This window comes from Borostomias antarcticus (genome assembly GCF_949987555.1).
Source record: "Borostomias antarcticus genome assembly, chromosome: 18".
NCBI lineage: Eukaryota > Metazoa > Chordata > Actinopteri > Stomiiformes > Stomiidae > Borostomias > Borostomias antarcticus.
The window spans coordinates 7,071,675-7,099,409 of NC_140251.1; the positions used below are offsets into that span (position 1 = coordinate 7,071,675).

General features: G+C 43.8%; 3 protein-coding genes across 5 annotated transcripts; 1 reads left to right on the forward strand and 2 right to left on the reverse strand.

Annotated features, from left to right (window-relative positions):
• Positions 1–208: 208 nt before the first annotated feature.
• Positions 209–10,061, reverse strand: LOC311320678 (uncharacterized protein; the record flags this gene model as incomplete). Its single annotated transcript, XM_084452483.1, has 3 exons — positions 209–261; positions 4,215–4,799; positions 9,836–10,061. The coding sequence occupies 3 exons, from the start codon at positions 10,059–10,061 to the stop codon at positions 209–211; spliced, it is 864 nt and encodes a 287-aa protein (XP_084308609.1).
• An 862-nt stretch (positions 10,062–10,923) lies between these two features.
• tmem138 (transmembrane protein 138) lies at positions 10,924–12,893 on the reverse strand. Its single transcript, XM_084452647.1, has 4 exons — positions 12,551–12,893; positions 12,243–12,414; positions 11,931–12,006; positions 10,924–11,830 (listed from the first exon to the last, which is right to left on the reverse strand). Exons 1-4 carry the CDS (start codon positions 12,676–12,678, stop codon positions 11,718–11,720), a joined length of 489 nt encoding a protein of 162 aa, XP_084308773.1. The 5' UTR covers positions 12,679–12,893; the 3' UTR covers positions 10,924–11,717.
• A 1,326-nt stretch (positions 12,894–14,219) lies between these two features.
• cracr2b (calcium release activated channel regulator 2B) lies at positions 14,220–26,672 on the forward strand. Of its 3 annotated transcripts, none has more exons than XM_084452424.1 (18): positions 14,220–14,267; positions 19,439–19,692; positions 20,110–20,221; positions 20,856–20,970; positions 21,089–21,235; positions 21,344–21,434; positions 23,159–23,254; positions 23,381–23,568; positions 23,651–23,722; positions 23,848–23,902; positions 24,656–24,726; positions 24,859–24,967; positions 25,252–25,378; positions 25,461–25,542; positions 25,662–25,776; positions 26,021–26,122; positions 26,275–26,351; positions 26,456–26,672. In XM_084452424.1, exons 2-18 carry the CDS (start codon positions 19,441–19,443, stop codon positions 26,541–26,543), a joined length of 1,899 nt encoding a protein of 632 aa, XP_084308550.1. In that variant the 5' UTR covers positions 14,220–14,267; positions 19,439–19,440; the 3' UTR covers positions 26,544–26,672. The 3 variants fall into 3 exon arrangements, 2 of the variants coding, with proteins under 2 accessions (XP_084308550.1, XP_084308551.1); XM_084452425.1 differs by having other exon boundaries at positions 26,024–26,122; XR_014630850.1 differs by lacking the exon at positions 26,456–26,672 and having other exon boundaries at positions 25,996–26,122; positions 26,275–26,320.
• The last annotated feature ends 1,063 nt before the right edge of the window (positions 26,673–27,735 follow it).

The following is a 27,735-nucleotide window of genomic DNA, read 5'->3' on the forward strand; positions in this document are numbered from 1 at the left end:
CACTTCAATTAGACCGTCAGATAATGTAGTTCTGCAGTCCATTACACTACATGTTTAGTGTTGCTTTGTCTGATCAAATGAACCTCTGCAGCACTGACAGATGTGTATTTATAACAACTGTGATGAGACAGGCCCTCACTATAGGGTGATTTGATGTTAAGCCTAACTGGCAGTTAGAAGCGTAGTCCCCTGTAGGGGTGGGTTAGGGTCAGGGGTAGTATGGGTCTTGCACGGTGGGTTTGGGTAAGTAGAGGGCTGGGGCTGGGAGACCAAATGGGATTACACTTTATACACTATGAGTGGGGACTGTGTTTTACTAATTTGAACCAAACATCTGATAGTGTCTACAATCAAACAGTGAGGAGGGGTTCAGTGGGAATAAATGCATGCTATATGCTGTTGTCTCCCTCTCCCCTCCCTTGTGTCTCTCCATGTGCTATTCTATCTCTCAGCCTGTCCCTCCAACCAAGTCCCACCTCCACTACTGTGGAAGTCAAGCACGAAATCACAGCTATATCTGAGTGCCCACAAGACAGTAAGTGAAACTATTGCCTCAAAACAATTCTTGGATCACCTCAATTTCTCACACTGCTCTCATTGGTTACATTTACCAATATTACTTTCTTATGTAGATGACAACGGATGACAGGTCCATGTGGAAGGACAGAACACCCAACATTAGGTGATTAATATGCCATCAACTCCACCTTTTATTAACAGAAACTTCTCACATACACATACACACAAGTATTGGTACTAGCCACCATATAAACACAGCAGTATATAGCAGAACTACTCAGTTGGCAAAATGTCTTCTCACTTTTTACCCTATTTGTGATGTCTTGATTCCTAGGACAATGAAGATTTCCAGATGTAGTCTTCAAAATAACACTGTCTATATGTATATACCTGTTTCTTGTGTCGTTTTTTTAAACTTCAATGCACATTTACATGTGCATTACATGCCTCTCTTCTTTACAAAGATGGTCACAACCACAACATGTCCTGAGAGCACATGCAAAATAACAACTTATGGCTACTTTTAATGTGTACGTCTGTATGTTTAATAAAGCATTTAGGAAAAGTTTCAATCAAGACTTGAGTATTACCTATTCTGTTGAGTACTATGTTTACAATTGTTCATTCATGATATTATTACAATTGGCCTTTAAAGTCTGCCTACACTTAGGTTACTTAGCTAAGAACCATTTTAATTACAATTTACTTCTAAGGGCAAATACTTTTGTATTTTCATATCAATATAATATCAAGATCCTAGTAGATGTCCAAATAACCCACTGTGTCTTGGGTCTACTTATTCGCCACCTAAAGGGAAGTGCAAAACAGCAAGTCATGACTTTTATCCAGAAACAAAAGTTAAACCCATTGCAGCAAAATAGCTAACATTACAGGAATCATCAGTGTAACTGCTTTAGCCACTGACCACTACCATTAATGTTATGGAAGCTTCTGCTAGTTGTTGTGAGCCCATGAGCTAGCTGGCTATCCCGCTCTCATTGTGCTGGATTAGCATTGGAAACATTGGAACTGATGTGTCCAGGTGACAAGACCCATCTTTATTTATCAGACATTACCATCCTACCAGTCTGCACAGAAACAAGCCAGCCAACGCACATAAGCCAGGCTGGATCTGACCTGGTTCTTTATTGTTTTGTGGGTGTCTGTTTTGTGGGTGTCTTTGTTGTTCTAGGGTGGAATTCTCCTTTAAGCATTCCACACATTTTCTCAGGAAATGTAACTTTTTATAGTAATATGTTTATAGTAATATGTTTTTATGTTTTATTGTTAATATTTATTTACCCAGGTTATGTGCACTCGTTTCATTTCAGCTGTGTAGAGAAATGCACCGAAAGCCTACTAAGAAACTCCTGAGTCCATCTATGACGACACTGTTGACACCATACATCCATGAAATGCCTGTCCCGCAAAAAAGAAGATCCTAGGGAAATACTGTCAATCAATCAATCAAAGCTTTATTTGTGTAGCACATTTCATACACAGAGGCAACACAATGCGCTTTACAGAGAACAAGGGAGGTGGGCATATGTCCCACCCCTACATATTCGAGAGGGAAGCAAAAAAAACTATCACCCGGGGGGCCAGAAAAGTGAGCTGTAAAAATTCTTCCCTGACCCCTCTCAACGAGGCGATCGATCAAGCTGAAGCTTTTAACCCCATTAGTCTGGCGTGTTAGAGTAGCTAGCTGTCTAGCTAACGCTAGTGTTAGCTAACTCTCTAGCTTATTGCCAGTAGCTAGTTCATATAATTTAGCTAGCTAATAATACATTATATATAATATAATCATTCTGATCATCTGAATCATCAGTCTGATCATTATCTGACATTAGCTAGCATTGAAAAGACAGCTAGTGAGTTTTTCTTGAGTTTCAAATTAAAGGTATGCGGAAAGACACTCAGTTCTCCAGACTGGTCACTCTCACCGACTGTAGAGTCTGTTAAGTTGCACTATATTGTGTTGACTGCTGTAGTGTGGTGGTCATCTTAAATAAAAAGTACATTAATGTAATGGCCGGCTGTGGCTCAGGAGGTAGAGTGGGTAATCCAATGACCGCAGGGTCAGCGGTTCGAATCCTGGCTCCTCCTGTCCACATGTCAAAGTGTCCTTGGGCAAGACACTGAACCCCAAATTGCAGCACTTTGCATGGCAGCTTCCGCCATTGATGTGTGAATGTGTGTGTGAGTGGGTGAATGAGAGGCCATTGTAAAGCTACTACAATAGCTGCTAAAGCCAAGTATCCAACTACTTTGGATAAAAGTGCTATATAACTGCAGTCCATTTACCATTTACTGCTTTGAATGTAAACATTCATATTTTTAATAATGCACCAGGTTAGACAGTTCTTCCTTGTATAACTTACAGCATTGGTTCTCTGAAAAGACTTTCATATCGGTGTCATAACTGAAATATCCCTTACTGAATCGATATTGAATCTAATCTAATGGGAAATTTAAATCAAATTGAATCGGGACCTGGAATCAAATCATTTTGGGAAATCAATGACGATATCCAGCCATACGCAACGCCACAAAACTTTGGCAAAAGGTTTGTCATGGGGCAAGGAACAACTAATTAACTTACCACTCTGATTGACAAAAAAGGGGGCATCGCAGTTGGTGTGGTCTATCACAAAAAGGTGCATAACTTCTTCTCAGTTTCACGTAACACCACACAACTTTGAGCACAACTGACTAATTTTCCACCGTAATTAACCAAAATTGGACATGCTGGTGGGTGTGGCCTGTCTTAAAAATATACATAACTTCAAAATTAATTCATATAACCTTAGAAAACTTTGATGAAATGATTGTCGTGGGGCAAGGAAGAACAGATTTACTTTTCATGTAAATTTCTTATGAATAACATACACACGCACATACATACTGATGCATTCTGTATTGGGCATGCTTATTTGGAAGAGAAGAATTCTCTAACCTCAAGAGATCATGCGCTGAGCTAGGGTAGATGGTTATCCTAATTCATGGATACCCAAGCCCTACATTTCCTACAATCTGTTCGAATCATTTTCCTTTCCTGACAGAAGTTACAGTTCAAAAAGGACATATTTCAATCTCTGGCAGGGAAAGGCTGGCTCTGATGCTGACCTTCTCACTGGCAAAAAAAAGCATGACCACATCACCCTAGTATTGGCCTCACTCCACTGGCTCCCTGTCCGCTTTCATATTGATTTTAAGCTTCTGCTATTTGTTTTTAAAGCTCTAAATGGTCTGGCTCCTCTGTACCTGGCTGAACTCTTGCATCCCAGCCAGAGCCTTAAGTTCTCGGCTGACATGCCCAAGACTAGGCTAAAGACCAGAGGTGACCGAGCCTTTGCGGTGGCTGCCCCTAGGCTCTGGAACAGCTTGCCCTTCCATATCAGATCCACCCAGACCCTCAATGTTTTTAAATCTTTATTGAAGACCCACTTTTTCTCCCTGGCCTTCAATTCTAGTTGAGCATGACTCCCAGGCAAGCGTGTGTATTGTTCTCTTTGAAGATATTGTTGTGTTTGAGTGTATGGTTATGTCTTGAAGAGTCATTGTTTTAATTTATTTTTCACCTACCTGTACAGCACTTTGGTCGATCTTAGTCGTTTTAAACATGCTTTATAAATAAAGTTTGAGTTGAGTTGAGGGAACATGGGCATGGCCCGCATTATAGCTAGCCTACATACCTTTTAAGATGTCATCTTTCCTGTGTGGGTAATCCTTTCCCATTGCCATGGCTTCCTCTGATGATGGATAATGCTCCAGGTACAGCTCTAATATGTCACTGTATTTGCCGTGCACCGACTCCCAATCTATGTTTTCAGCTGCCTTGATCGCCTTATACTCAAGAGTTACTTTCAGTAACAATTCCACCTCGTCGTCGGTCCAAGCAAATAAATCTCTGGTCGTACTTTTCACCATTGCTGTTGTTCCCCTGTAGGATTTTCTGCAACTAGTGTTGAGTCTCTGGGGTCGATCCCCCACCACCTCTGCAGACACGGCGTCCTCTGCAACTGCGTCCCCACCCGGTACGGACGACGTCCCGGCGTCAGGCGAGCTAGCGGTCGATTCCACGGCCTCCAGCACCTCCATCGCCGTGTCGCCCATCTCAATACCCCTGGATATCCCACAAGTAGCAGGAGGTCCTCCCCAAATGGACTCACAGAGCTCAGAATGGAGAAAGACTACTTCCCCATGACCACATTTTCTACTCAAATTGACTGCTTTCCTGTATTTGAGCCGTATGGCCTTGAGTTTGGTAGTCAATTGACCTGGGAACACAAAACAAAACAATAGTTACATGTGTGGTGTTATGGGTCAAATATGGAGAGTAAGTATAGTTCAGTTCTCTGGCTCAAATCTGACTCAAACAACATTCGTCTAGACATCCCACACCTCCCCTTCCTACCTGGGAACTATTATTTTCTAACAGTGTGGACTTGTACTGCCAATAGTGTTGGGGTTGTAGAGTTGCCTTGACACTGGGGCTGCGTTCCAAATTGCATACTTCTACTTTTTACTACCAGTACGTACTACAGCTGCCCCTAGAAAGTACATAGTTTGCACACAGGATGTATCCAATTGGGATAGACTACCTTGTCATAACATTGTGCCTTGAAATTTGACCACAGGCATCGCTGTCCATGAAGCGACATTCGTCCACAGCTGGGATTCATCAAAACTCCTCCGGCGTGACTTGCACTGCATATGTGACATAATTTCCACTGAGCACAGGATTGAGGGTCAGAATAGCCAGAAAAGTGTGCTGGCTTGCATATTGCAAAATACGACCGTATGTAGTAGGACATCCTGGTATTTTTGCCATACTGCATGTGGCATACTATGTATTGGGACTTACATCATCAATTTTTGGCATACTATATAGTATGGAAGTACGTGATTCAGAATGCAGCCTGGGATTTTTCGCCCCAGATGATGTCATACCCAGTGGCGTCTGGTGGGTCCTAGAACCAGGTAAGCCAGGACCAACGAAGCATGCGCGGTTTTTTGGGGGGTGCGCTCTCAATGCATGCCCTGATGGGAGGTTTCACAGCACCAGAAGGGTGCTGAGCATTGGCATTTTTATGTAAAAACATACAGAAAACTAGACTACTGATGTTTTTTTAACATCAGCAAAGGCCAATAATTTGAGAGCAAGCGAATAAGAGCCAAGCTTTTAGGGACACACTAAATAAACTACAGAGCCATTATATGACAACAATGGCCAAGCACCACGAAGAGGAATGACAGGACGATAAAATACATAGCACAGCACTCAATAGCCTACAACCCTACTTCTCTAATCAGTGTTTAGGCTACCAGCCTACTAGGCTACTAGGCCTATTAGCCCACCGCTCCAGGAAGCAAAGTTCAAGCTCTTGAGTGCTGATTAAATCTAGGCAAAGCAAAACGCACAGCCATAACAACTGGTAATTAATCACAAAAGACCAACCTTATATCGTAACCCAAACTCGTTTAATCCACTTCATTTTGGAATCAACTTTCAACAAATTTGTATTTATACTCAAGATCTCCGTTTTCCATGTTCATTGATGCTGCCAGTAGCTAGATAGCTAAAGTGGGTAATGTGATTGACAGGTTATGTGAATGACGGGACAGTCATGACAAGTTTTGATTGGATAAACCGTCCCAATGTTAAAATGTCAATGGGAATTCCAGTGTAAGCACTGAGTAACTGGCTTACCCTACACCCACTTTTAAGCATTTCGACGAATTACAGAGTAGGTTGCATTTCCAATGATGATGACATTGTTTGCGGTTTTGTATGTGTGGGATCATTTTATTGGTTGATTTTTTATTTGGTCTTGATTTCCGTAAGCCAGAATAATTTTACCTGGCCTACAATTTTAAGTAAATGACGAGCTATTAAGACCGGTGTCAACAGACCGTAACGTGGACTGTATTTTCACGAGGACTGTAGGGGGCGACGGAGCACTACCAAAATGCTAAACACGGATGAAAATGAAGCGATATGGCAGAATATAAGACGCATTTAAGTCAAAAACAGTCTGAAATTCGATTTCCGTGCCTTCTTTCACTGAAAGCAGGTGCAAAAATCAAGTTTTGTTTGGATTTGTATGGGTAAGCCAGACTTACCCTGGCTTATAGGAGCAATAGCCACTGGTCATACCCCAGTTAAAAGCATTCCAGAAACAAAAGATGAAAAACCCACTTTCGCCCCATCTTTATAGTTTAAGCCATTGTTAGCAATGCCAGTTGATAACAACGTACTATGCGCTACTTTGTATTAAATATTTTTGAAACTGGACTAAATGAGTCAAATGTCATTTTTACCGGGCTAGCTATTAAAATGCATGTGAATCTGCAGTTGTGTGTTATATATTTGTGGTATTTATTCAGTTTGAGTAATCTCACATCCTCTAGTGTTAGCTCAGGTTATGAAAAACACGGTGGCCATTTGATTGCTGTAGTCCAGTTTATAATGGTTAGCATATCTCAACATCGACCTCAGAACCAGCTAAGGGCTTTAAAATTCAGAACTTTTAAACGTTTAACTCAATTCTGTGAGTTGCTGTTAAACACATTATAGCCCAGCTGATGTTTAGCATTGTTGGGGAATCACATTAATTTTTGGGATCCCAGGAATAACGACACCACCTCACCACTCTATTGCTGCGTTCCAGTTTTAGGAGGTTGTAATATTGCATCCGAAATGAATTCCCCCAAGTAAAATGGCAGAAATCCAAGTTCAGGTGCTGTGCAGTGACATTAGTATTACGTTTAACTGTCCGTTCTTCTTCTTGTTCAACATGTTCGTCTCCGTTTTTTCTTTTTTCTGGTGGGTTCTCCCGGGATTCCGCCGGGAATGTATCACCACATCTTTCACACATTAGCCTGACCCGGCTGCCAGCGCAAGCTGAAACAACGCGAAACATATCCGGCCCACGTCACATAGGCCTTCGTACAGTGAGCAGCGAGGGTCAAAACAGTCTGGTAGAATACACTATTTAACTATGGTCGAAGTACATTAAAAAAAAACTTGCGATTCAAAATTAGCTATCGGCTACTGGCAGCTAAGTGTTTTTACACGCCAAACTCAATTTCTACCCGCCATTGGCGCTTGGCGGGTGTTAATTTTATCCCCTGCTGATCACGTAAGCTCACATTCTGTGTCTCTCCGCAGATCAGTCTGGCCATGCTCCGATTTGACTGAGTTCCATCCAGCAGATATTTGCCAGGCCAATCACAAACCTTTATCTAATATGGGGAGCGTTTGATGCAACAACTGTACCCATTTGATATGATGATACGACGACTAACCCACATTTAGTTGCTCTGATTGATTATAGGTCTATCCTTTGCATCCAGAGACATTTGGTCTGCGACTGTTGACAACACTAGCCTGACACCCGGGCTACGTTCCGAGATGTGTACTTCCATACTATATACAGTAGTATGCCAAAAATTGATGTAGTATGTCCGAATACATAGTATGCCACATGCAGTATGGCAAAAATACCAGGATGTCATACTACATCGGTTGTATTTTGCAGTATGCAAACCAGCAAACTTTTCTGGCTATTCTGACCCACAATCCTGTGCTCAGCTGAAATTATAACCCCATTCAGATATAAAAGGGTTCCCATTAAATTCTAGGGAATTAACCTGTTAGGGGGCATGTATGAACAGGATTTCACAGGAAATCTGCACAGCCAATTTCCCGTGTCAAGACCTAGTATAGTTCCCTGGAATCTGTCGGGAAGGGTGTGTTGTGAACAGAAGCCGTTACATTACCGGGTAGGTCAGTCTGGCCAAAGACACAAAACACTAGGGATTTCAGGTGCCACTGGAAGTTCCAAAATTCGCCCAAAGGAACATTTATATTTTGATCATTTTGACATGAGCGAAATAGTTAGGGCTGTCTAAAACCAAAGCAAAGTTTGGTCGACTGACATATAGCCTGCAACATTATTTTCCGACCAAAGATTTTGGACATCATTTTCAAAGTCATCATATTTCCAAAGTAACTATCTTTTGTTGTTCGGTGTAAATGGCATAAATGTATTTTTATGTAGGCCTAGGCCCACTAAGCCGGTTCCACTCCAATCTAAAGTTTGCCTATAACCTGGAAATTATGCCCATTTCGGGCCGATCTATCCATCCAAATAATTGATTTAATTGCATGCACTACCATTACAAAATCCGAGCTGCGTACTGGGGCTAGAAATCAGGAGCTGCGTTTTTTGCGTTGTGCCCAAATCGCCGGTGTAGAGGTGACTATAGGCCGTTTCAGACGGGGAGCGATATTCCGCCTGCGTTCTCGCTCTGATCAGCGGGGGACGCACGCGTCCTGCGTGCAGCGGGGAAAGCTGACTACAATTCAGCTCTTGTCGCGGGCGGACGTGTGCATGAAACGAGCACGCACGCGACAATTTCACGGGGTCGTGCCCGCTTGCCGCTCCGCCCCAGATTGTCTGCGGCTCCCAAATTGTCCGCTCGCCTCTCTCATTGAAAATGAATTACAATGCGCGGATATCGCTCCTCGTCTGAAACGGCCTTAATGCTGTGTTCACACCGGGCGCAAATTTTTCCTGCGGCGCGGCGAGTTTACATAGAAAGTCAATACAATTCGCGTGAAGTCAGCGGCCAGGATTCGCCGCGCGCCAACATTCGCAAAAGTTCAATTTTTTGAACTTTCTGCGGCGGATTCCCACGGCGACCCATTGATCCCGCGGCGAGATTGGGCAAACTGGGCGGCGCAAATTTTCTCGCAGCGCCCGGTGTGAACACAGCACCGGGCGCGAATTTTTCCTGCGGCGCGGCGAGTTTACATAGAAAGTCAATACAATTTGCGCGAACTGGGCGGCACGAATCGCAGAACTCGGCGCCGACATTCGCGCGGCGACCCATTGATCCCGCGGCGAGATTGAGCGAACTGGGCGGCGCGAATTTTCTCGCCGCGCCCGGTGTGAACACAGCGGATCGTTCGAATACGTAGCAATGCAAATACGGGTTAGTCAGTGTAATACAGAATCGCATTTTGAAGGACTTCAGACAGCCTATGATAGCCTGGTGAACCAGACTCATCGTGAAAAAATCGACGTTTTCAACTTGGAAAACGAAAATCCGAACTCAGCAGCTCCAGACCCTTCGCAGGTCTGGCGAAGCCTGGCTTGGCTACGATCTGGCACCCCTCCCCCCACCAACACAAGGCGTCTGCAACTTTCTTACACATAAAACACAATCCCGTTAAAACTATTGGCCAGAGTCGCAGATGCTTTTTTCGTAAAACATCAAGCCAAAACATTATAGTTAGGCTACACACCTTTAGTGATTTCATCTTTCTTGTGTGGGTACTCCTTTCCCATTGCCATGGCTTCCTCCGGCGATGGATAATGCTCCAGGTACCGCTCTAATATGTCACCGTATTTGCTTTTCACCGACTCCCAATCTATGTTTTCCGCCGCCTTGGCCACTTTATATTCACGTGCTATTTTCAGTAACAGTTCCACCTCGTTGTTGGTCCAATCCCTGCGTTTACGTTTCGCCATTGCTGTAATTGTCCTTGCTCCTCATGGATGTGTTCCTGTTTTATTTTCAACCGCGCGTAGACAACCTACTTCCTGTTTATATCGGCACGCGCGTGCCCAGTGTAAGTGAATGGTCATGTGACAGGCGTTTTCACGCTCGTAGGCTGAGATTTCCTCAGAAAGGGTTGCCCAACTTGCCCCCTTGGCGACTTAATTAGTCTTGCAGCGACAAGCGAGTTTTTCTGGTCACTTGGGGAATAATTTTGTTAACAGAGCTCTGCAAAAGCATCTAACATATATCCCCTTCCGCGGTTCACGTTAAAACCGAGCTCACGAAGGCTGCGGTCTCCTCCTCCTCACCCCTCACACAGCACTAACGCGGCCAGTCTGACAGACAGCAGGTCCGCAGTCCCAGCCAGCAGAGCAGCGGACACCATGACCGCTCTGAGCAAGAGCTGGGTTTCTTTCTTCGTTTGCCTTTGCTAGCTACTTTTGGCTAGCTAATAGATACCTCCCTTAACAGAAGAGTTGGCAACACTGGAAAGTGCTCTAATAGTGAAAATGATTAACTGTCCAGAACATCTATATTCTTCTATATTCTAGGAAAAGTAGCTGGGTCTTATTTTGGCACACAACGCAAGCTATTTTCACTATCTGCTAGTGGCGCCTAAAACCTCAATCCCAGATTAATGAGTGTGCAGTCTGTCACTTCTACACTGCCACCTTGCCTGAAGGATAATACGATGACCAGCCAACTGCCTGTGTTGGGCTATTTTTTGAAAAAAATAAACATGATGAATAAACAGTATGACTTTCAATAAAATCACAAAACCTTCGATTTAATACAAAATTTGAATCGTCCTTATGAAAACCATGACGGACATGTACTATGTAAACAGCACATTGCTACAACATACAAGGCAAACTGAACATGGACGTTTATCTTCTGAAATGAATTAACCAAACAAAACAACAGTATTCAAGTCAACTTCTAAACACATTGCTATGCCCAGTTGAAAAGATGGAATATCAAAACATAAGAGCTCTGATATAAATGATAAAACGAATAAAAATACATATAATGGAAATGAAAAAGTTATTCCATGGGAAGTAATACCTGCCTTTGAGATGGCTTAATTAACAAGTAGTGTGGTCCTCAACTCAAAAAGGATATGGCCCAAAACATGTTACCTGCATTCAGAAACATGTTACACTCAGCTCCTCACTTTCTATGCTTTCATTGCAAAAGGCATTCCAATGAACAAAGCAGATTCCTGCACACAGGTTCACCTCTGCATGGGTTTATTAAAAAAGTCAATTTCGGTCACAGAGACCTTTCATTGCAAAAGGCCACACATTGTAAGCTAACTGAATTCTGATTAATATAGTGTATCAAACCCGACTTGGCTTAGTTATTAGTGTAAAAGACTCTTTGCTGTCCAGTAGCAGTTGCTTCAGTGTCCAGAGGTGTTGATACATGGTGGTCTACCGTAGACAGTAAAAATGGGGTGATGTGTCTTGATTAGTTAGGTGTCCATCTGGGTTTACCCCTTGTAGTCTTTTCTTTATTCTCCTGGTGTAGTCCTTGCTCGACTAATGACAGGGCAGCTGATATGTCCACCTGGCCCCTTCTAGCAGACCCACGCACACAGTGATGGTCAGTTCATTTCTCCACCTTCACTGACGTGCTCGGGCAAAGGCATCACGCAGCCAGACTGAGTCCTCATAGAGCCTCGGGTCTCCCAGGTACTCTGTTGTGCGTTTGTAGAAGTAGTAATACAGCACTGCAGCTGCGTGTGAAAAACACAATAGGAGATATAAGTCCCCAGATCATGAAACTGTATACACAAACATGAACTGAGCAAGAGAGCACCTAGTCTCCCAGATTACCTAGCCTCTGGAAGATGAAGAGAACTTGCAGGCCATTGGTCCATATGAATCGATTGGATTCCAGCCACCTTAGGTTCTATGAACAGAGCGTTTAACAACTATCAGACATGATCAACCTACAACTATTCCTATGTGCGATCTAACCCCCCTCCTCCCCCTTAAATTGCACCATATAGCTTATTAGGAATTTGAATACTTAAAACAGCAAGAAAACATGCATCATGTGTCTATATTGTCTTTTCAAGATGCATGTGTGTGTCTGTTGTCTTTTCATGGTCCTGTCTGTCTGTCTGTCTGTCTGTCAGTTCCTACCACGATCCAGCAGTGGAAGCAGATGCTGAGGGTCAGGTAGAGAGCGGAGAGCATCAGCAGGGCCCTGAAGCGCTCCAGCAACATGGACACCAAGCCCACCTGGAACACGTAGGTGTTGAACATCATCAGCAGGATGATGATCACGTTGAACAGGATGGCAATGTCCTGGATGCTGGAAATCAGAGAGAGAGAAAGCACAAGGCCTTCAACCATGAGCTCAATCTCAAATCTAGGAGGCAAACTGGGATTGTAGGATTTCCAGGGAGGACGGCACACTGTAGTCTACTCTGTTTGATACTGTGACTTACATGAAGAGCACTAGTTGGATGACTGGTGCTGACCTCAGCAGTTCACTGAAGGAGTTCACAAAGAGGTCATAGGCCAGCAGTACCAGCTGGACTAGCAGCACCAGCGAGTAGTTATTGGTCTGGAGCATCTTAGGACAGAGTGTGGTCCTGTGCCCCACCTGCACCTGTGTGGCGACACAGACACTTCTTCACAATGTCAAGCTCTTCAGTCAAATTTTGACGTGCATGTTTGTTTCCAGGCAGACCTCTTTTCCCGGGAATCAATGGAGCAGTCAATTGAAATACAAATCCATGTTCGTCACACACGTAAGTAGTGAGTATCAAGCCATTTTGAAAAATTGGAAACTGAACACTTCTCTCAAATCTTTTGTATGAGGATTTGCGCCTGTGTTAGGAAACAGGGAGAGCTTTTCAGTCCTGGAGGTAGGCATTCCCCGTGCAGATGAAACTTGAGACTTCTTCAGAAAAAACAAGACAGGTTTTTCAGAGGGCTAATCTCTCTGTATGATACAGTATAACTTGATCATAATGATGTCATCCTGGTCATCTGATCTGTAAGTTAGCTATTTCCTGAAAAAGAAGAAAAGAGTGGTTGAATCAAACCAGCCAACAAAAGCTTTAAGTTGTCAAGAAGGAAATCTACTCTAAATTCAGTCTCTCTTAAACATTTATCAAGAAGCATGCCTTAGCCTTCTCATCTCATGTTGCTTCTCGAGCTCAACTGGTAGCCTAGTGTCTAGGCAAGACAAATATGGCTTTTACACTAGCGTATGAGCTAAGACTGTTACATGGGCAGGTCAGCCAGGGATAGGGATTAAACGTTAGCTGTCCTATGTAGTCTTAATCAGCATATGCCATTACCCTAGTCAAATTCCTAGTATGTGTAAGCCGTAAGCAAGACGAATAAACAGATCTTGAATTTTGAATGATGTAAGGTTAGCGAGCTAGCTAAGTTAAAGTTAGCTATCCCAAAGCATGTCCAACAAAAGCATGTAACATTTACAAAGCTTAGTAGTTGTTCAACTAACTGATCGCTAGTGTTATGCTAGCAATCAGTTTCATAAGCGTCGGAAAACGTTAGTTAGTTTTCTGTCTAGGTAGTAAGACTAGCTATATTAGCTTACCCCCAACTTAATCCTAACGTTAGCTATCAGCTATTTTATCTTAGCACTTTAGCAAACATAGTTATATGGAAGAACAAGGCGGTACCATTCGTCGTACTAAGTGAGTCAGTCAAGGTGATGCACGGATAGTTTAGCACTTTCTTAAATTTTATACTCCTAGCTAATAGCAACAGAACTAGCCGGCTAGCTATCTAGCCATGCCTTCTCACGGTAGTAGCAGCAGGCTACGTTAGGTTGTTGTTTTCCTGAATCCCATGGAAACACATTTTGCCGGTAACCTCCTAATAGAAGGGGCACATGAAAAGGAATGTTGGATAACGACTAAATTATATGCATGTGTTCTTTCAAGGGTGTATAGTTTGATACAGACTATACCGATTATTAATAATCTACGACCGTCACGTCACATCTCGTGGATGTGAATGCTAGTTTGACGTGATTTTAAAAGTCTGGCTTGCTAATATAAACTGTACGGGAACACCGCTTGCTCTCCCTCGCCATCTAGTGGCAGCCTCAGAGATAGAAAGAGTGAAAGTTACTCTGGGGTGAGAACTCAAAGGTAGTTGGCACCTGGGTACTGTCCTGCTCCGTTGGTGAGTTATTCGACTGCATGTACAAGTATTTAGCAATGAGGCATTAATGTGTGGCAGATTATCGCGTGATATAGATACAAGCTGTGCTTTTATATAGAGTGTTTTATATAGACTGACTAGTAACATGCTGATATGTGGTTATATTTGTAGGCTACGTTTTAATAATACATGGTGCATTACCGTTGCTGGTTCCTTAACTACTACTTTAGTTAATCATTAACCTGGCACACAATAAGAGAATATTGTCCTGCATAAAAAAACTTAAAAACAAACAACAACAACAATTATATATATATATGGATAGCGTTTCCATTACAATTTGAATACACAGTCCTAGAAAGCTGCGTGTGGTGGTTGACATTTTTACGGCACGAGTATGTTTTCAACAGCGACATGGCGGAATATTTAGTAGGTCTACTTTGTAATAATTCGATGTCATTATCACGCCTTCAATGTCTGTGTTATCTTAGAGCGAAAGTCATGACATTAAAACTGTACAGGTTGGTACAGTATCAATCAATGTATACTGCTCTTGCTAAAGGCAAGCAACTTTATCTAACCTTGTGCGTTGCAATTCTTAACCATGACTAGACTATCTGAGATTATCGTTTCCAGCACACATCTTTATATTATGAATAGCCCTTATATAGCCTATATTGAGTTGGTACTGGCATGTGATGATGTACAGTATTTGACCAGCAGACACTCCTAATACACTAAATCAATATTTTCATTATAACAATGCATAATGCAGTGTCATCTTGGATGTAGGCCTATCCATATGGTGTATTTTATTTTCAATTAGCCTAGTTATAGTCAACATAATTCCTTTCACAGGAGTCAAAATCCTGCTTTACTTTGAACATTTGACCAGTAACTCTTTACACTCGAATCGCTTGCAATTGCGATGGTTATGTCAATGGAAATCACTTCAAATGCTGCATTTGCATTTGACTTGGCTGGCCACTGACTGGACACAGGCCTTCTCATCACATGACACCATCCTGGTTTCCATTTACATCCTAGTGCAGGTGCAGGGAGTGGCCTGTCAGCAAGCAGGCTGGCTGGCACTTTAGGTAGGTAGGTAGGTAGGTAGGTAGGTACTTTAGGTAGGTGCGTAGGTAGGTGGGTAGGTAGGTACAACAACAACAACTTTTATTGTCATACGATGGATTTTTACACAGCACACAGTGATGAGGCACACACACACACACACAGTGACAGAAGTGTCCACCGATGACATTTTTCTCTGCTCTTCATCCATTCTGTCCTCCTTCCCCGAACAGCAGGAGGAGCAGATAAGGGCATGTGCAAGGGCCAACCAAGTGCTCCTGTTTGTCCTCGCCAGGGACAGACAGCGTTAGCAATCTGTTCTTCTGCATGTTTTTCATATTGGGTTCTTTTATGGGTGAAACCCTTGCGAACACGGGGAGAACATGCAAACTCTGCACAGAAAGGTCCAGAGACCTTCTTGCTGTGAGGCGACAGTACTAGGTACTGCACCACTGTGCCGCATGTGAGAGATTTTGGAGTTCAGTGTCTTGCTCAGGAACACTTCGGCACACTCGGGAAGCTGGGATCGAATCTTGCAATCCCCAGCCGGCCGCTCTACCTCCTGAGCTGCGTTCTGCCCCAGGTAGGTAGGTAGGTACTGTAGGTAGGTAGGTACTGTACAGTAGATAGGTAGTTAGGTAGGTACAGTACTTTGGGTAGGTAGGTAGGTGTACTGTAGGTAGGTAGGTACAGTAGGTAGGCCTACTGTAGGTAGGTGTACTGTAGGTAACAGTTAGGTAGGTAGGTAGTTAGGTACTTTAGGTAGGTAGGTTCGTCGGTAGGTAGATAGGCAGATAGGTACTTTATGTAGGTTCTCATCACATGATACCGTCCTGGTTTTTATTATCTACATAGTGCAGGTGCAGAGTAAGGTGGCCAGATGGTGTCGGAGAGCAAAGACAACATCTGATTAAAAATACCCAAACTAGCTATTTGTGACAAATTCCCATAGATGTGGGCTGTATACATTTTCACTATTCACTGAACATACATGTCATTTCAGTTAGAATAAGGGCATAATATACTTTGCTTGTGAAATATAGTGCTTCATTTATTGTTTCAGACAAAGTAAATCAATAGAGGGAAACTCTCTGGTAGGCTACACAAACCAGAGTACCAGCTCTTGTGTACTTATCTGGACGTGACACCTGTACATACCAGCCACTGTGTAGATAGTGTGCAGTGTACAATCATGGGCTCAGCTTGTTGTCTGCTCTCTACTGTTTGACAAGGGAGGTCCTGTGTGTCCAGCTATCCGACGGTACAACACACTAATGTAAACAGAATGATGAAAATATCCTGACATGAAGAATCAGTTTAAATCCAAGCAGAGAAGGCCATTGAGGAGGAAGACACTCTGCGAGTTGAATACCTTGTTTGTTTGAACTATACCTCAACCCAGTAGCATTCTCAGTGGATGTGTTGGTTGGTTCACACTCGTGGAATGAATAACTCATACTGATTTTGTAACTACATATCAGGTACCTTAAACACAAGACCTCTTGACACATGACACCCAGGTTCAATACAGAGACGTTCCTTTGTGCCAGCAGCCATCAGACTGTATAACAGTGCCTGAGCATTTCTGAGTGTTGTGGAGGTGTGCATGTGTATGTGTATATATATGTGTGTGTGTGTGTGTGTGTGTGTGTGTGTGTTACTAGATATATCTTACACCGCCTGTATGTAGGTATGTATGTATGTGTACTCCTAGACATATATTTATACAGACTGGATGTATGTATGTATATATTTTTATTTTATCCTATACTGTACACATGCTGCACATGGGTGTATATAGTCCCTGTTCTGCCTCTTTTTTGTTCTTACTACTTTGCATCTATAGGTAGTGCTTTTCTTTTCTTTTTGTGCATGGCTAGAAGCCAGCGCACCATAGATAGCATTTGTCCGGTTGTCACTCCCTCCCTCCCTCCCTCCCTCCTTCCTTCCCTCTTTCCCTCCGTCGTGTTGTTGACCTGCAGTTCTGTGTTGCCACCACTAAAGGCAGTGGTCCCAGAACACCAAAATAAAACCACTATGACATCACACACTTTCCAGATCCTTGGTGGTGTAGTGGATAAAGTGCCTGACTCACACGCCAAAGGTAAGGCGTTCAAGCTAGAGGTCTTCACGGGTCAGGTAAAACCGAGAGGACCCGAACCGGACCCGAGACCCATACGGGTCCGGGTCCACATTTCCACGCTTTTATTATGGTCAATTGGGTTCGGGTGGATCCGATTCTACTACCTCAGGTCCCGGGTCTGTTTGTCATTATGCGTAATACCCGAGAGAAACGCATGACGCGAATTCAGTGAGACCGCGGGCGCGACGTGAGCGGAGACACGGCAGCCACCACCAGTAGCCTACCTTGTGAAAAATAAGCTGAAAGAAAATGAATATAAAGAGGTCAAACCTAGCGGCAGCTTTGTGTAGCCTTATTTATTTACGGCCGTTTCATTTCCATGCTGCCACATCACAGCCTGACAAAACAGCGATTGATCCTGTCGAGATTGAGAGGAAATCGCAATTCCATCAAACTGTGATGCAACAGCATGCAAGCCAACAGCTGTGACAGCCTAAGCGATTAATGCCACTGCTACTTGCTACTACTGCCTGTCGGATCCGTAAAATACCCGATCTGACTAGGGTCTCGGGTCTCTGTCCTACTCCTGCTCTCGGACAAAATCGGGTCCGGTATACATATTTTAAAAAATGATCGGATTTAGTCGGATCTCGGAACGAATGTCTCGGGTGCATCTCGGTTTCGGGTCAACATTTTAGACCCGAGAAGACCTCTAGTTCAAGCCCTGGTGTGGGAGATTTTTTTTCGTCATTGGATGTTATAGAAGCTATGTAAAAATGTGGTTACCTGGTGGTGCTTTGTCAGTTATTGAATATGATATTGTACAGTAATTTACATTTGAAATACTCCTGTTTTGAAATTATACCTACAGTATAGGTGTCTCAGCAATTACCCATTATATATTAGACAAACTTTGCATGTATTTACCAGGTAAATGTTAAAGTAATTGGGGGACTATGAAAGGAAGGGTTACCCAAAAAATGTTCAGAGTAAGCTAATTTAGCAATAGAAATCCATAATCCTAGGGCCAATGGGCCTGGGATATAGACAAAAAACTAGCGGTGGAAAGGTGGTGGAGCAATAGCAGGAGCATTTCGGATCACTAGCGGACCGCTAACGCTAATAATCCGATGAGCAAACCCGCCAGCGGATTCGGCCGGAGGTCCGCCAGCTTGTCCATCGAGGACCCACTGTAGGTCCACTAGCCTTGTGTTATATTCCGCCGGAGGTCCGCCAGCTCGTCCATCGGGGACCCGCTGTAGGTCCGCTAGCCTTGTGTAATCTGGGTTTATCCCTTACCTTTGTCCAGAAACAGAAGTTGAACCAATTGCAGCAAAATAGCTAACGTTACAGGAATCATCAGTGTAACTGCTTTAGCCACTGACCGCTAACATTAATGTTATGGAAGCTGCTGCTAGTTGTTGTGAGCTCATGAGCTAACTGGCTATCCCGCTCTTATTGTGCTGGATTAGCATTGGAAGCATTGGAACTGATGTGTCCAGGCGACAAGACCTATCTTAATTTATCAGACATTATTTCATGTAATTTCAATTCACAGCTATTTCAGTGGCATGACTAGCCGTTCTACCAGTCCTGAACAGAAACAAGCCAGCCACGCACATAGGCCAGGCTGGACCTGGTCTGGTTTCCAACCTTGCTGTAATTGCCATTGCTGAAACACCTATCATCTATCTATCTATCTATCTATCTATCTATCTATCTATCTATCTATCTATCTATCTATCTATCTATCTATCTATCTATCTATCTTTATCTATCTATCTATCTATCTATCTATCTATCTATCTATCTTCACGAGTTAACGGTTAACAACGGTTAACAGATGAAGCGTGACACCAGGGGTCAACAACATCACCCTCTAATGATAAACTGACTGTGTGCCATGTCCAAATAGAGAGATATGCTGCCATGTCAAATTAGACCCTTCACTCTCTCTTTCTTTCTCTCTCTCTCTCTCTCTCTCTCTTTCTTCTTGCTCACTCACTCTCTCTGTCCTGTTCTCTCTTCTCTGCAGTAATGTCTATATGGCTAAAGGACGGGGAGGTGCTGGTGGGGCAGGGCAGTGGTCAGGGGTCTCCATGCCCTGCCAGGAATAGGGTGTCCTCTGTGGGAGGGACCTGGCCAGGCCGACCTGGAGGACTGATGACATCATCACCCAGAGAGGAATGGCTGGGGATGGTCCAACCCGAGAACATGGGGAAAGCTGGGGAGCTGTTCGTACTTTGCGATAAAGAGGGGAAAGGATTCATCACTAAGAGAGACATGCAGGTAAGCAACAGGAAGTGGGGATATATTACTTATGCTAAATAAACAGATTATCCTGTTATCATTGTTTATTCCCTGCCAATGTTTTAGGGCCATCGGTTGGCTTAACCAATCAGGCACTCGCACTTTACCGTAGATACAGTAGGACTCCCATTATGCACTTTAGTAAGGTTAGGCCTACAGAGCCCACTGCGTTGTCCTGTCCTGTCAATTGTAACTAAATTGTAAATGGTAACTATACCAGTATGTGAATGTGTGTGTATGTTTTGTCTTTTTGACTTTTAATGTATCTGTGTATGTATTGTCTTTTAATGTATCGGTGTCTTTTATCCACTGTTGTTGATGTTGCTGCTCCCTGCAAATCAATTGCCCTCTGGGATTTCATAATAAAGTGAAGTGAAGTGAATTTCTGTATTTCAGAGACTACAGGGGGAGTTGCCACTTTCACCTGAGCAGCTGGAGTCGGTGTTTGAGAGTCTCGACAGGGAGAGTAATGGTTTCCTGACCCCAGTTGAATTCAGCATGGGTCTTGGTATATCATTAAATCCTAGAACTAGTAATAGATATTTTACTGATATCTTCGCTGGCTCACTTGACACTTGTCAAGTGTCACTTGTCACTTGTTATTTTTTGTCTCATTTCTCCATCAACTGTGGCCTCGTGAGACCATCCTGATCTCGCAAGCTCACATTCTGTTTCTCTCTGCAGATCAGTCTGGACTTCTCCCTATCTGAAACGATTTCCAGAGACTGCATTTGCAGCCGGGCCAATCAGGGACTGCGTCCTAACTGCTGCTCTACTACCCTGTGGGGACGCAGCCCCTGATTGAGTCCCGTAGTTGATGACATGAAATACAGGCTGTTAGCAAAATAGTAGGCTAATGGCATCTCCCGAAGCAACAAGTGGTAACGTCACCATTATTAGAATATGCTGCCATAAGTGCAGTTATTGCAGAAATAGACGCAATAACAACAATTAAACAAGAGCAAGAGTATGCAGTAGCGGAGTGTCTCGATGGAAAAGACGTTCTTCCAACTGGATTTGGCAAACTGAAATTGAAATTGTTCTAGATAGGAGTAGGTCCAGACTGATCTGCAGAGAGGAACAGAATGTGTGCGTGCGAGATCAGGATGCTCTGACGAGGCTGTACATTCATTGTGGCACAGATGAGTTGGTGGGGGAAGAACAGACTAAAGAGGACCTGGAGAACATGTTGTACCATCGGGACCTCCGATTAACACAGATACTAACAGAGCTGGGAGGCGATAAAGTCTTCACAGAGTGAGTCTCTGCTCTACTGTGTTTTTTTTTTAATGCTTACCAAATGTTTACTAAAGCTCTATACTGTCAGTGAGAGTGAGTGTGTAACAGAGTTAACGGTGTTGTGCTGTCTTGTCAGTCAGTGGAAGTTCAGAGCTCTGTGGTGTGAGCTCCAGCAGGACAGACCAGACCTGCTGAACATTCTAGAAAACGTCCTGGTGCAGGCACTGTCCCAGCTACAAGATTCGCTCAGGGAGAGGGACAGCTTGGAAAACGCCCTACGCAGGTTCACCTCCCACGCTGCCCTTCTCTATATCATTCGAAGAACAAATAGCCTTTCACACAACTACATACCTGTACGTAACTGTCATCGTGTCTCTGTGCTCTGTGTCAGACGGGACAGTGAACACGACCGGGTTGTTCAGTCCATGTACGAGGACATGGAAAGTCAGCTCAGTGAGGAGAGAGAGAAACAGCAGGTGCAGGTAGGTAACAGATCTGTCTATTCATATAATTACCAGCCCTCAAAACCAGCCTGTTCACCAAGGCCTTTGGCCTGTAGTTATTTATTTATTTAGTTAGTTAGTTAATTTGTTAGTTTAGTTTGTTTGTTTGTTTGTTTGTTAGTGTGTTAGTTAGTTTGTTAGTAAATGGATTTACATGCCTTTTTTGTCTTTTGAAAGGCACTCTATCTATCTTATTATTATTATTATTATTATTATGTGGGCTAGCTTGTAGAAGCTAGCCCAATTTGTAATATGCCCACTATTTCCAAGATTTTTTTTGATTTTTTTTAAATAGTTTTTTAATAATTAAACTTTTAATAGTATTTTTTTACCATTGAAACTGCTGGTGGAATGTTCAGTATCATTATGTTTTTGAGTGGTGGCAGCTGTGGCAGCTGTTGCTTTGAAAATATTCACACATTTTGTAAACTGCTGGCACTCCAACAGTTTTGAAAGCTCACACACATATTATACATCAAAACGTTCACACAACTGTGCTGATTCGTACAATGTAAATATCTAAGCTGTGTGACTTATAGTTTACGCTGTATGACGATTTGTTCGGCAACTGCGCTCCCCATTGAAACGTATGACGACGCACTCTAGCTTTTGAGTTGCTAATTCTGAATTCATACCTGTTTTCTAATCTGTCACCACTCCTACAGTTTTTAAGATAAATTGACATATTATACCTCAAAATCTGTTTCCCAGGATTCCTATGATGTACACAGCTAAGCTGTGACATTCATACTTTCTGAGCTGGAGCTGTCTGAAGCTGGTCATGCTTTCCCATGCAAACAATTGATGGAATGTTCAGAGTGTCAGTTGTGATTTGAATATGGGTACATGCGCAGCCTCTCTTAAAGGTACAGACACCCTTCTATGACTACTGTAGCATTATATTCCTACCTTCAGATGAATGATACAGATTAGATGTAACTCTAAACAATCTGGAGCTCAAGGCTCTCAAGACAGTGGGATGATTGCACGCACACACTCACACACACACATACACCTTAGTATTCTAAACAATCTGGGGATGAGTCTCGTCACACACAGCCTTAACTGGTGAGGGCAGGTGGGTAGCCCGGAGAGGGGTACACTGTCCCAGACCTGCTATGAGGGGGGCGGAGTCTCACCACCACGCCACTATCCACGCCACGGGCTCCACAACTCAGCCCCTGAGTGGGCTAGAGACACACAGTCTTCGCCGGTGGGTGCATGGAGATTGCCCGGAGGTCACTGCACTGCCCCTGACCAGCTCTGACCTGACGGGGCGGAGTCTCACCACGGCACTATCCACACCACGGGCCCCACAACTCAGCCCCTGAGTGGGCTAGAGACACACGGTCTTCACCGGTGGGGGCGGGTAGGTGTCCCAGAGAGGGGTGCACTGTCCCCGACTGGTTCTGACCTGAGGGGGCGGAGTCTCGCCACCACGCAACTGTCCATGCCACGGACCCCATAATTCAGCCCCTGAGTGGGCTAGAGACACACGGTCTTCGCCGGTGGGTGCATGGAGATCGCCCAGTCCGTAGTAGTACTAGCAGTAGCTGTTACATACAGCTGCAACAGCTAGCCCACCTCACATTTTCTCCAGGAAATGTACTTTCTAGTTATTATTATTATTATTATTAGTCGTAGTAGTAGTAGTAGTAATAGTAGTATGTACAAATGACCCCAGTCATTCTTGTTCACCCAAGGACAGTGTGAGACAGTGGGACAGAAAGCAGCAGCTGCAGGAGGAGCTGAGGACGCGAGAGCTGGAGCTGGACAGCGCATTGGCCAAGATAAGAGAGGTGAAATTAAGATAGATGGAAGCGTATATATATTCCATAGTGTCCCACAGAGAGCTGTTGCTGCTGGTAGCAGGTGAAATACTGCACACTCAGTCTCTCTCTCTCTCTCTTTCTCCCTCTCTCCAGCTGGAGAAGAAGGTCCAGCTGCTGACCGGTGAGCAGGCAGACATCAGAGGGCAGAACCAGCGGCTGGAGATGCTGAACCTGCAGTTCCAGGAGCAGCTGGAGGTCAGTAGAGAGCAGCTGCACAGCGCCCTGGACCAGCTCAGCCTCATCCAGTCCCACAGCACCCGAGAGCAGATGAACAGACAGAGGTATTAGAGGGAGGGAGGGGCGAAGCCAGTCGTCTTGTAAATGCACCTGAGGTCTGACGTGCGCGTGCCTCCCGTAATCTAGGAATGTGATGAAGGTGTCCAAGAACATGCAGACGGAGAAGCATAGCCTAATGAGACAACTGGAGCTACTGAGGTAAGTCTGTACGGTGCTTTCACACATGAGAGTTTCTGTTTGCTCATCATTATCTGCAGCACTGCAAAACCATTTTCTGAAGAGCTCTGGGTAAATCATGTTTGAATGTGCTCTTGTCCTGACAGGGATATGAACAAAAAGCTGCGAGATGAGACCGACGCCTGTCAGTCCGAGAAGACGGTTAGTCAGAGACAGTCTGTCCTCTCCCACAGTCTCTCCAGGGAAGCCAGGTCCTCCTGGATGCACTCCATATACCGTTTATAGCCTGACCCGTCTCCAGAGCAGTGGATCATATTTAACACTGCCAGTGTTCAGGTTCTGGTACTGTACCATCATTCAGGTCAATCCATGTTGTACAGCTCTTGTCACTGGTTCTGAGCCGAGCCTTTGTTTGGAATATAAGGTCAATTCTGCTGTCAAGGAGTGTTTGTAATCTAGTGGTGTGTAGCATTGTTAATGTAGATTATCTGTGTTTTGAACAATGCTATTTTGTACATGAAAATATCAAGTGTTGATGCTGACAGACATGATGACATTAATCTGTTGATTTTTATCTTTGATATGCTCATCTTTCTTGATGACATCATTCAAGAGTGTTGTTTTTGAACAAAGTGTGGAAAAGAGCACAAGCACAAAGTAATACTCATTCTTACTGGTAGGTGATTGTAGCAGCCATGACACTTTGGGTACCTACTGAGTTTATGCCTATGTGGCGACATAATGTACAAGTGTGTTTTTGAACACCAGTTTGATGCTGAATAAACCTCATCAACTGTTACTGTTATTTTTCTTTTGTGTCACACACACCTACTTGTAACACACATTCTCTCTCAAACACACACATGCCACAAACATTTTCAACAAACTGAAAACGAAATACTGCTTAAAACTTACTTTGTTTTTCTGTCTCATTTCCCACCAACATTTTAATAGATTCCTAATATCAGTATGAAGCGAGGCTCAATAATAGGTAACTACATACTGCAAGACAAGCCTGTAAAAAGGTTAGTATAATGAATGCTCTCTACTGTATATAAATACTTTTGACAGTACAAAGAATATATAATCAAGGGTGACCCCAGGGAAATAACACATTTTCTGTCCTACTGATTTCAATAACAACTCACTTCATCTAGTCACTCAGACCAGGATGAAGTTGGCATATCAAACTCATCAAAGAGAAGACGACCGGCTCCCAGTACAAAAGGCAGCTGTGACAATGATGATCCGGCTGGGGAAATACAGGTAATGTTGATTTTATAGACACCCAACACTGAAGACATTACCAGGAGTAGGTTGCATTACAATTAAAGAGAACAATGCAAATGGTCGTCTTTAATGAATTTGCATTCTGTTAAACCGCGGAGAGACATTTGAGGCTTGCTGGTATCGCGCCAGGAATCTGTTGGCTGTGTTACTGCACTAAATCCTGTTGTTAAAAAGAAAATGCTTGAGTTCCATGATGAGCAGTCCTTGGCAGTAAACTCAGTAAAGTCCCATGACATCACCTTTTTTTGTAATGATGCCAGGCCAGAATCACCGGTCCACTGCAGGTATTCAAAGTGGTATTCCTTGGCAACTCAGGAGTGGGGAAGAGCTCTTTCATCCAACATTACTGCACGGGACAGTTTTCCAACACATTGAGACCTACCGTCGGTAAGGGATTCTACCATAGTAGTAGTATGACTGCAGAGTTTTAGCATATGATGTTAATATGATCTAATACTGCTGATCTCAGGGTTAGACTTCCAGATGAGGACTGTCCCCCTGGGCTTCACCACCGTGGTCCTGCAGCTCTGGGACACAGGAGGACAGGAGAGGTCAGTTAAAGCCAGCCAGCCCAGCACACCCCAGATATGTCATGAGCACCAGTCACAGAGGTTCATGATTGACCTTTGACCTCCTCCCACTTCCTGCTGCTGCTCCCTGCTGTCTCCAGGTTCAGCAGCATCTCCCAGCAGTACTACCGCAAGGCAGACGGGATCCTCACCATGTATGACATCATCCACGCCCCCTCCTTCACCGCAACCAAAGGGTGGCTGGACAGGGTGCAGGTTAGTTGGGGGGGGGGGGGTGCTGGTTTTTTGATGCAAATACGTGACTTAACAGGCTTTGCATATAGGCTACCCATGTGACACAGGTAACCAGTGGGTAAATAAAACAATTGCTTTATTTTGCTCTCAGGTATAGATGCAGTCTACTCAAGCTTGATCGTCATGTTTTCAAAATGATTTGATAGATAATTGTACATTTTTGTCAAACCATACCTCCAGTGTAACCCTCTGGTTCCTCGGCTAGGAGGAGTGTGAGGGGGCTGTGGTGATGCTGCTGGGAAATAAGTCAGACATGGACGGTGAACAGAGGGAGGTTAAAACCAGGGAGGGACAACAATTGGCTGAGGTGAGGTCAGCTTTTAATCAACCCTGGGGGTAAATTTGTTGGTCTGGATGTGTTTCCTGAGATATTGTGTGTGTGTGTGTGTGTGTGTGTGCGTGTGTGTGTGTGTGTGTGTGTGTGTGTGTGTGTGTATGTATGTGTTATGACCTTTACAGCAGTATCAGGCTATGTTCTTTGAGTGCAGTGCCAAGAGTGGACACAACATAGAGGAGCTGATGACCCAGCTGGCTGGGTATGACATCTTGTTTCACACACCTAGATGGATTCTGCATCGGTTTTGTGGGGGAACATTCTTCCATACACAGAGTTCACTCACCTGTGTTCCTCTGTCCACAGGCTGTTAGCTTCCCAGCAGATTCGACAGTGTGAGGATGCTCTTGTGCTGGAAAACCCTTCCACCAGCAGGGGGGGCTGCTGTAAATAGAAACAATCTGTCATTGACTTGTAGCCTACTTCTGCATGAACTGTTATATGTTGTATATATATATATATATATATGTTGTATGTATATATAATAATATATTGTCTATTTTACTTACTAATAAAATGTTATGTCCCGTCATTCTCAATTCTTGTGTTATTCAAACCACTTCACTTCCAACTCCACTCTGCTGGTAGAACCGGTTGTGTGCCTTAGATAGCCTGTTGGTGGCAGCCATGCACTTTATTTAGCACAGTCGGCTTCCTCCCCAGCTAAAAGCAGACGCAGGGCAGGTTTGGGTCTGACTGTTAGCTGAGAGCTCTCACTCATTGTCCATAACCTTCAGAGAGAGAGAGAGAGTGAGCGCAGCAGACAGAGGCCCAGCTAGGTCACACTGATACTGGAACACTTTGCTCTGATAAGCTGCTAGCTGCGGAGGGGTCAGGACCCACACTCTAGGAGCAGGTAGGACTCTGATCACTCTGTCTGGGGCTTGGGGGGTCGCAGGGTTTTTCCATGACACCACAGGGGTTAAAGTTATAATAAGAAGTGACTGTTTAGATTGGCAATCACAGTCATAGTTGGACAATTTGTCCCCGTTAGTGCTATATTTTATACTCATGATAATTATTGATTCTTGACCAGTACCATTCTCTCAATGTACAGTATGTCAGAAAAAAATTGAATATGAAGATGCCACCTTGGTGACTTTATGCCACCACATCACTGCTGTCCCAGATGCATGACATTCACACCCAGCTTTCTCTGTGAGCTGTGACAGAAGAGAAACCAAGGGTTAACATCAAACATTTTTACCTTTGACTAAACTGCAGAATTAGGGAAGATGTCGACAGTGTGTCTTCATTTAGTCTACGGGTGTTGGGATACTAGGTCTAGGTTGAGTTACTGAGACAGGAGACATATAGTATATATATCTTCTGGTTGGCATGTGAGACAAGTTGTAAAGTATATATCCCTCCCCCGTCCCCACAGGATGTAATTCATCAGCAGGTTCCCTCTCTCCACAAGTTCTTGCATGTGTTATAAGGCTTCACATTATTTCTACTTTATACTATGTTAAAGATATGTTGTTGTATCGGGGGCCAAATGAAAGGATGTGCATACTTTCCCTGCTCCACATCTCTGCTCTGCAGCACGCCCTGTAACTCACTTGTTCATGTTTCTTGAGAATATT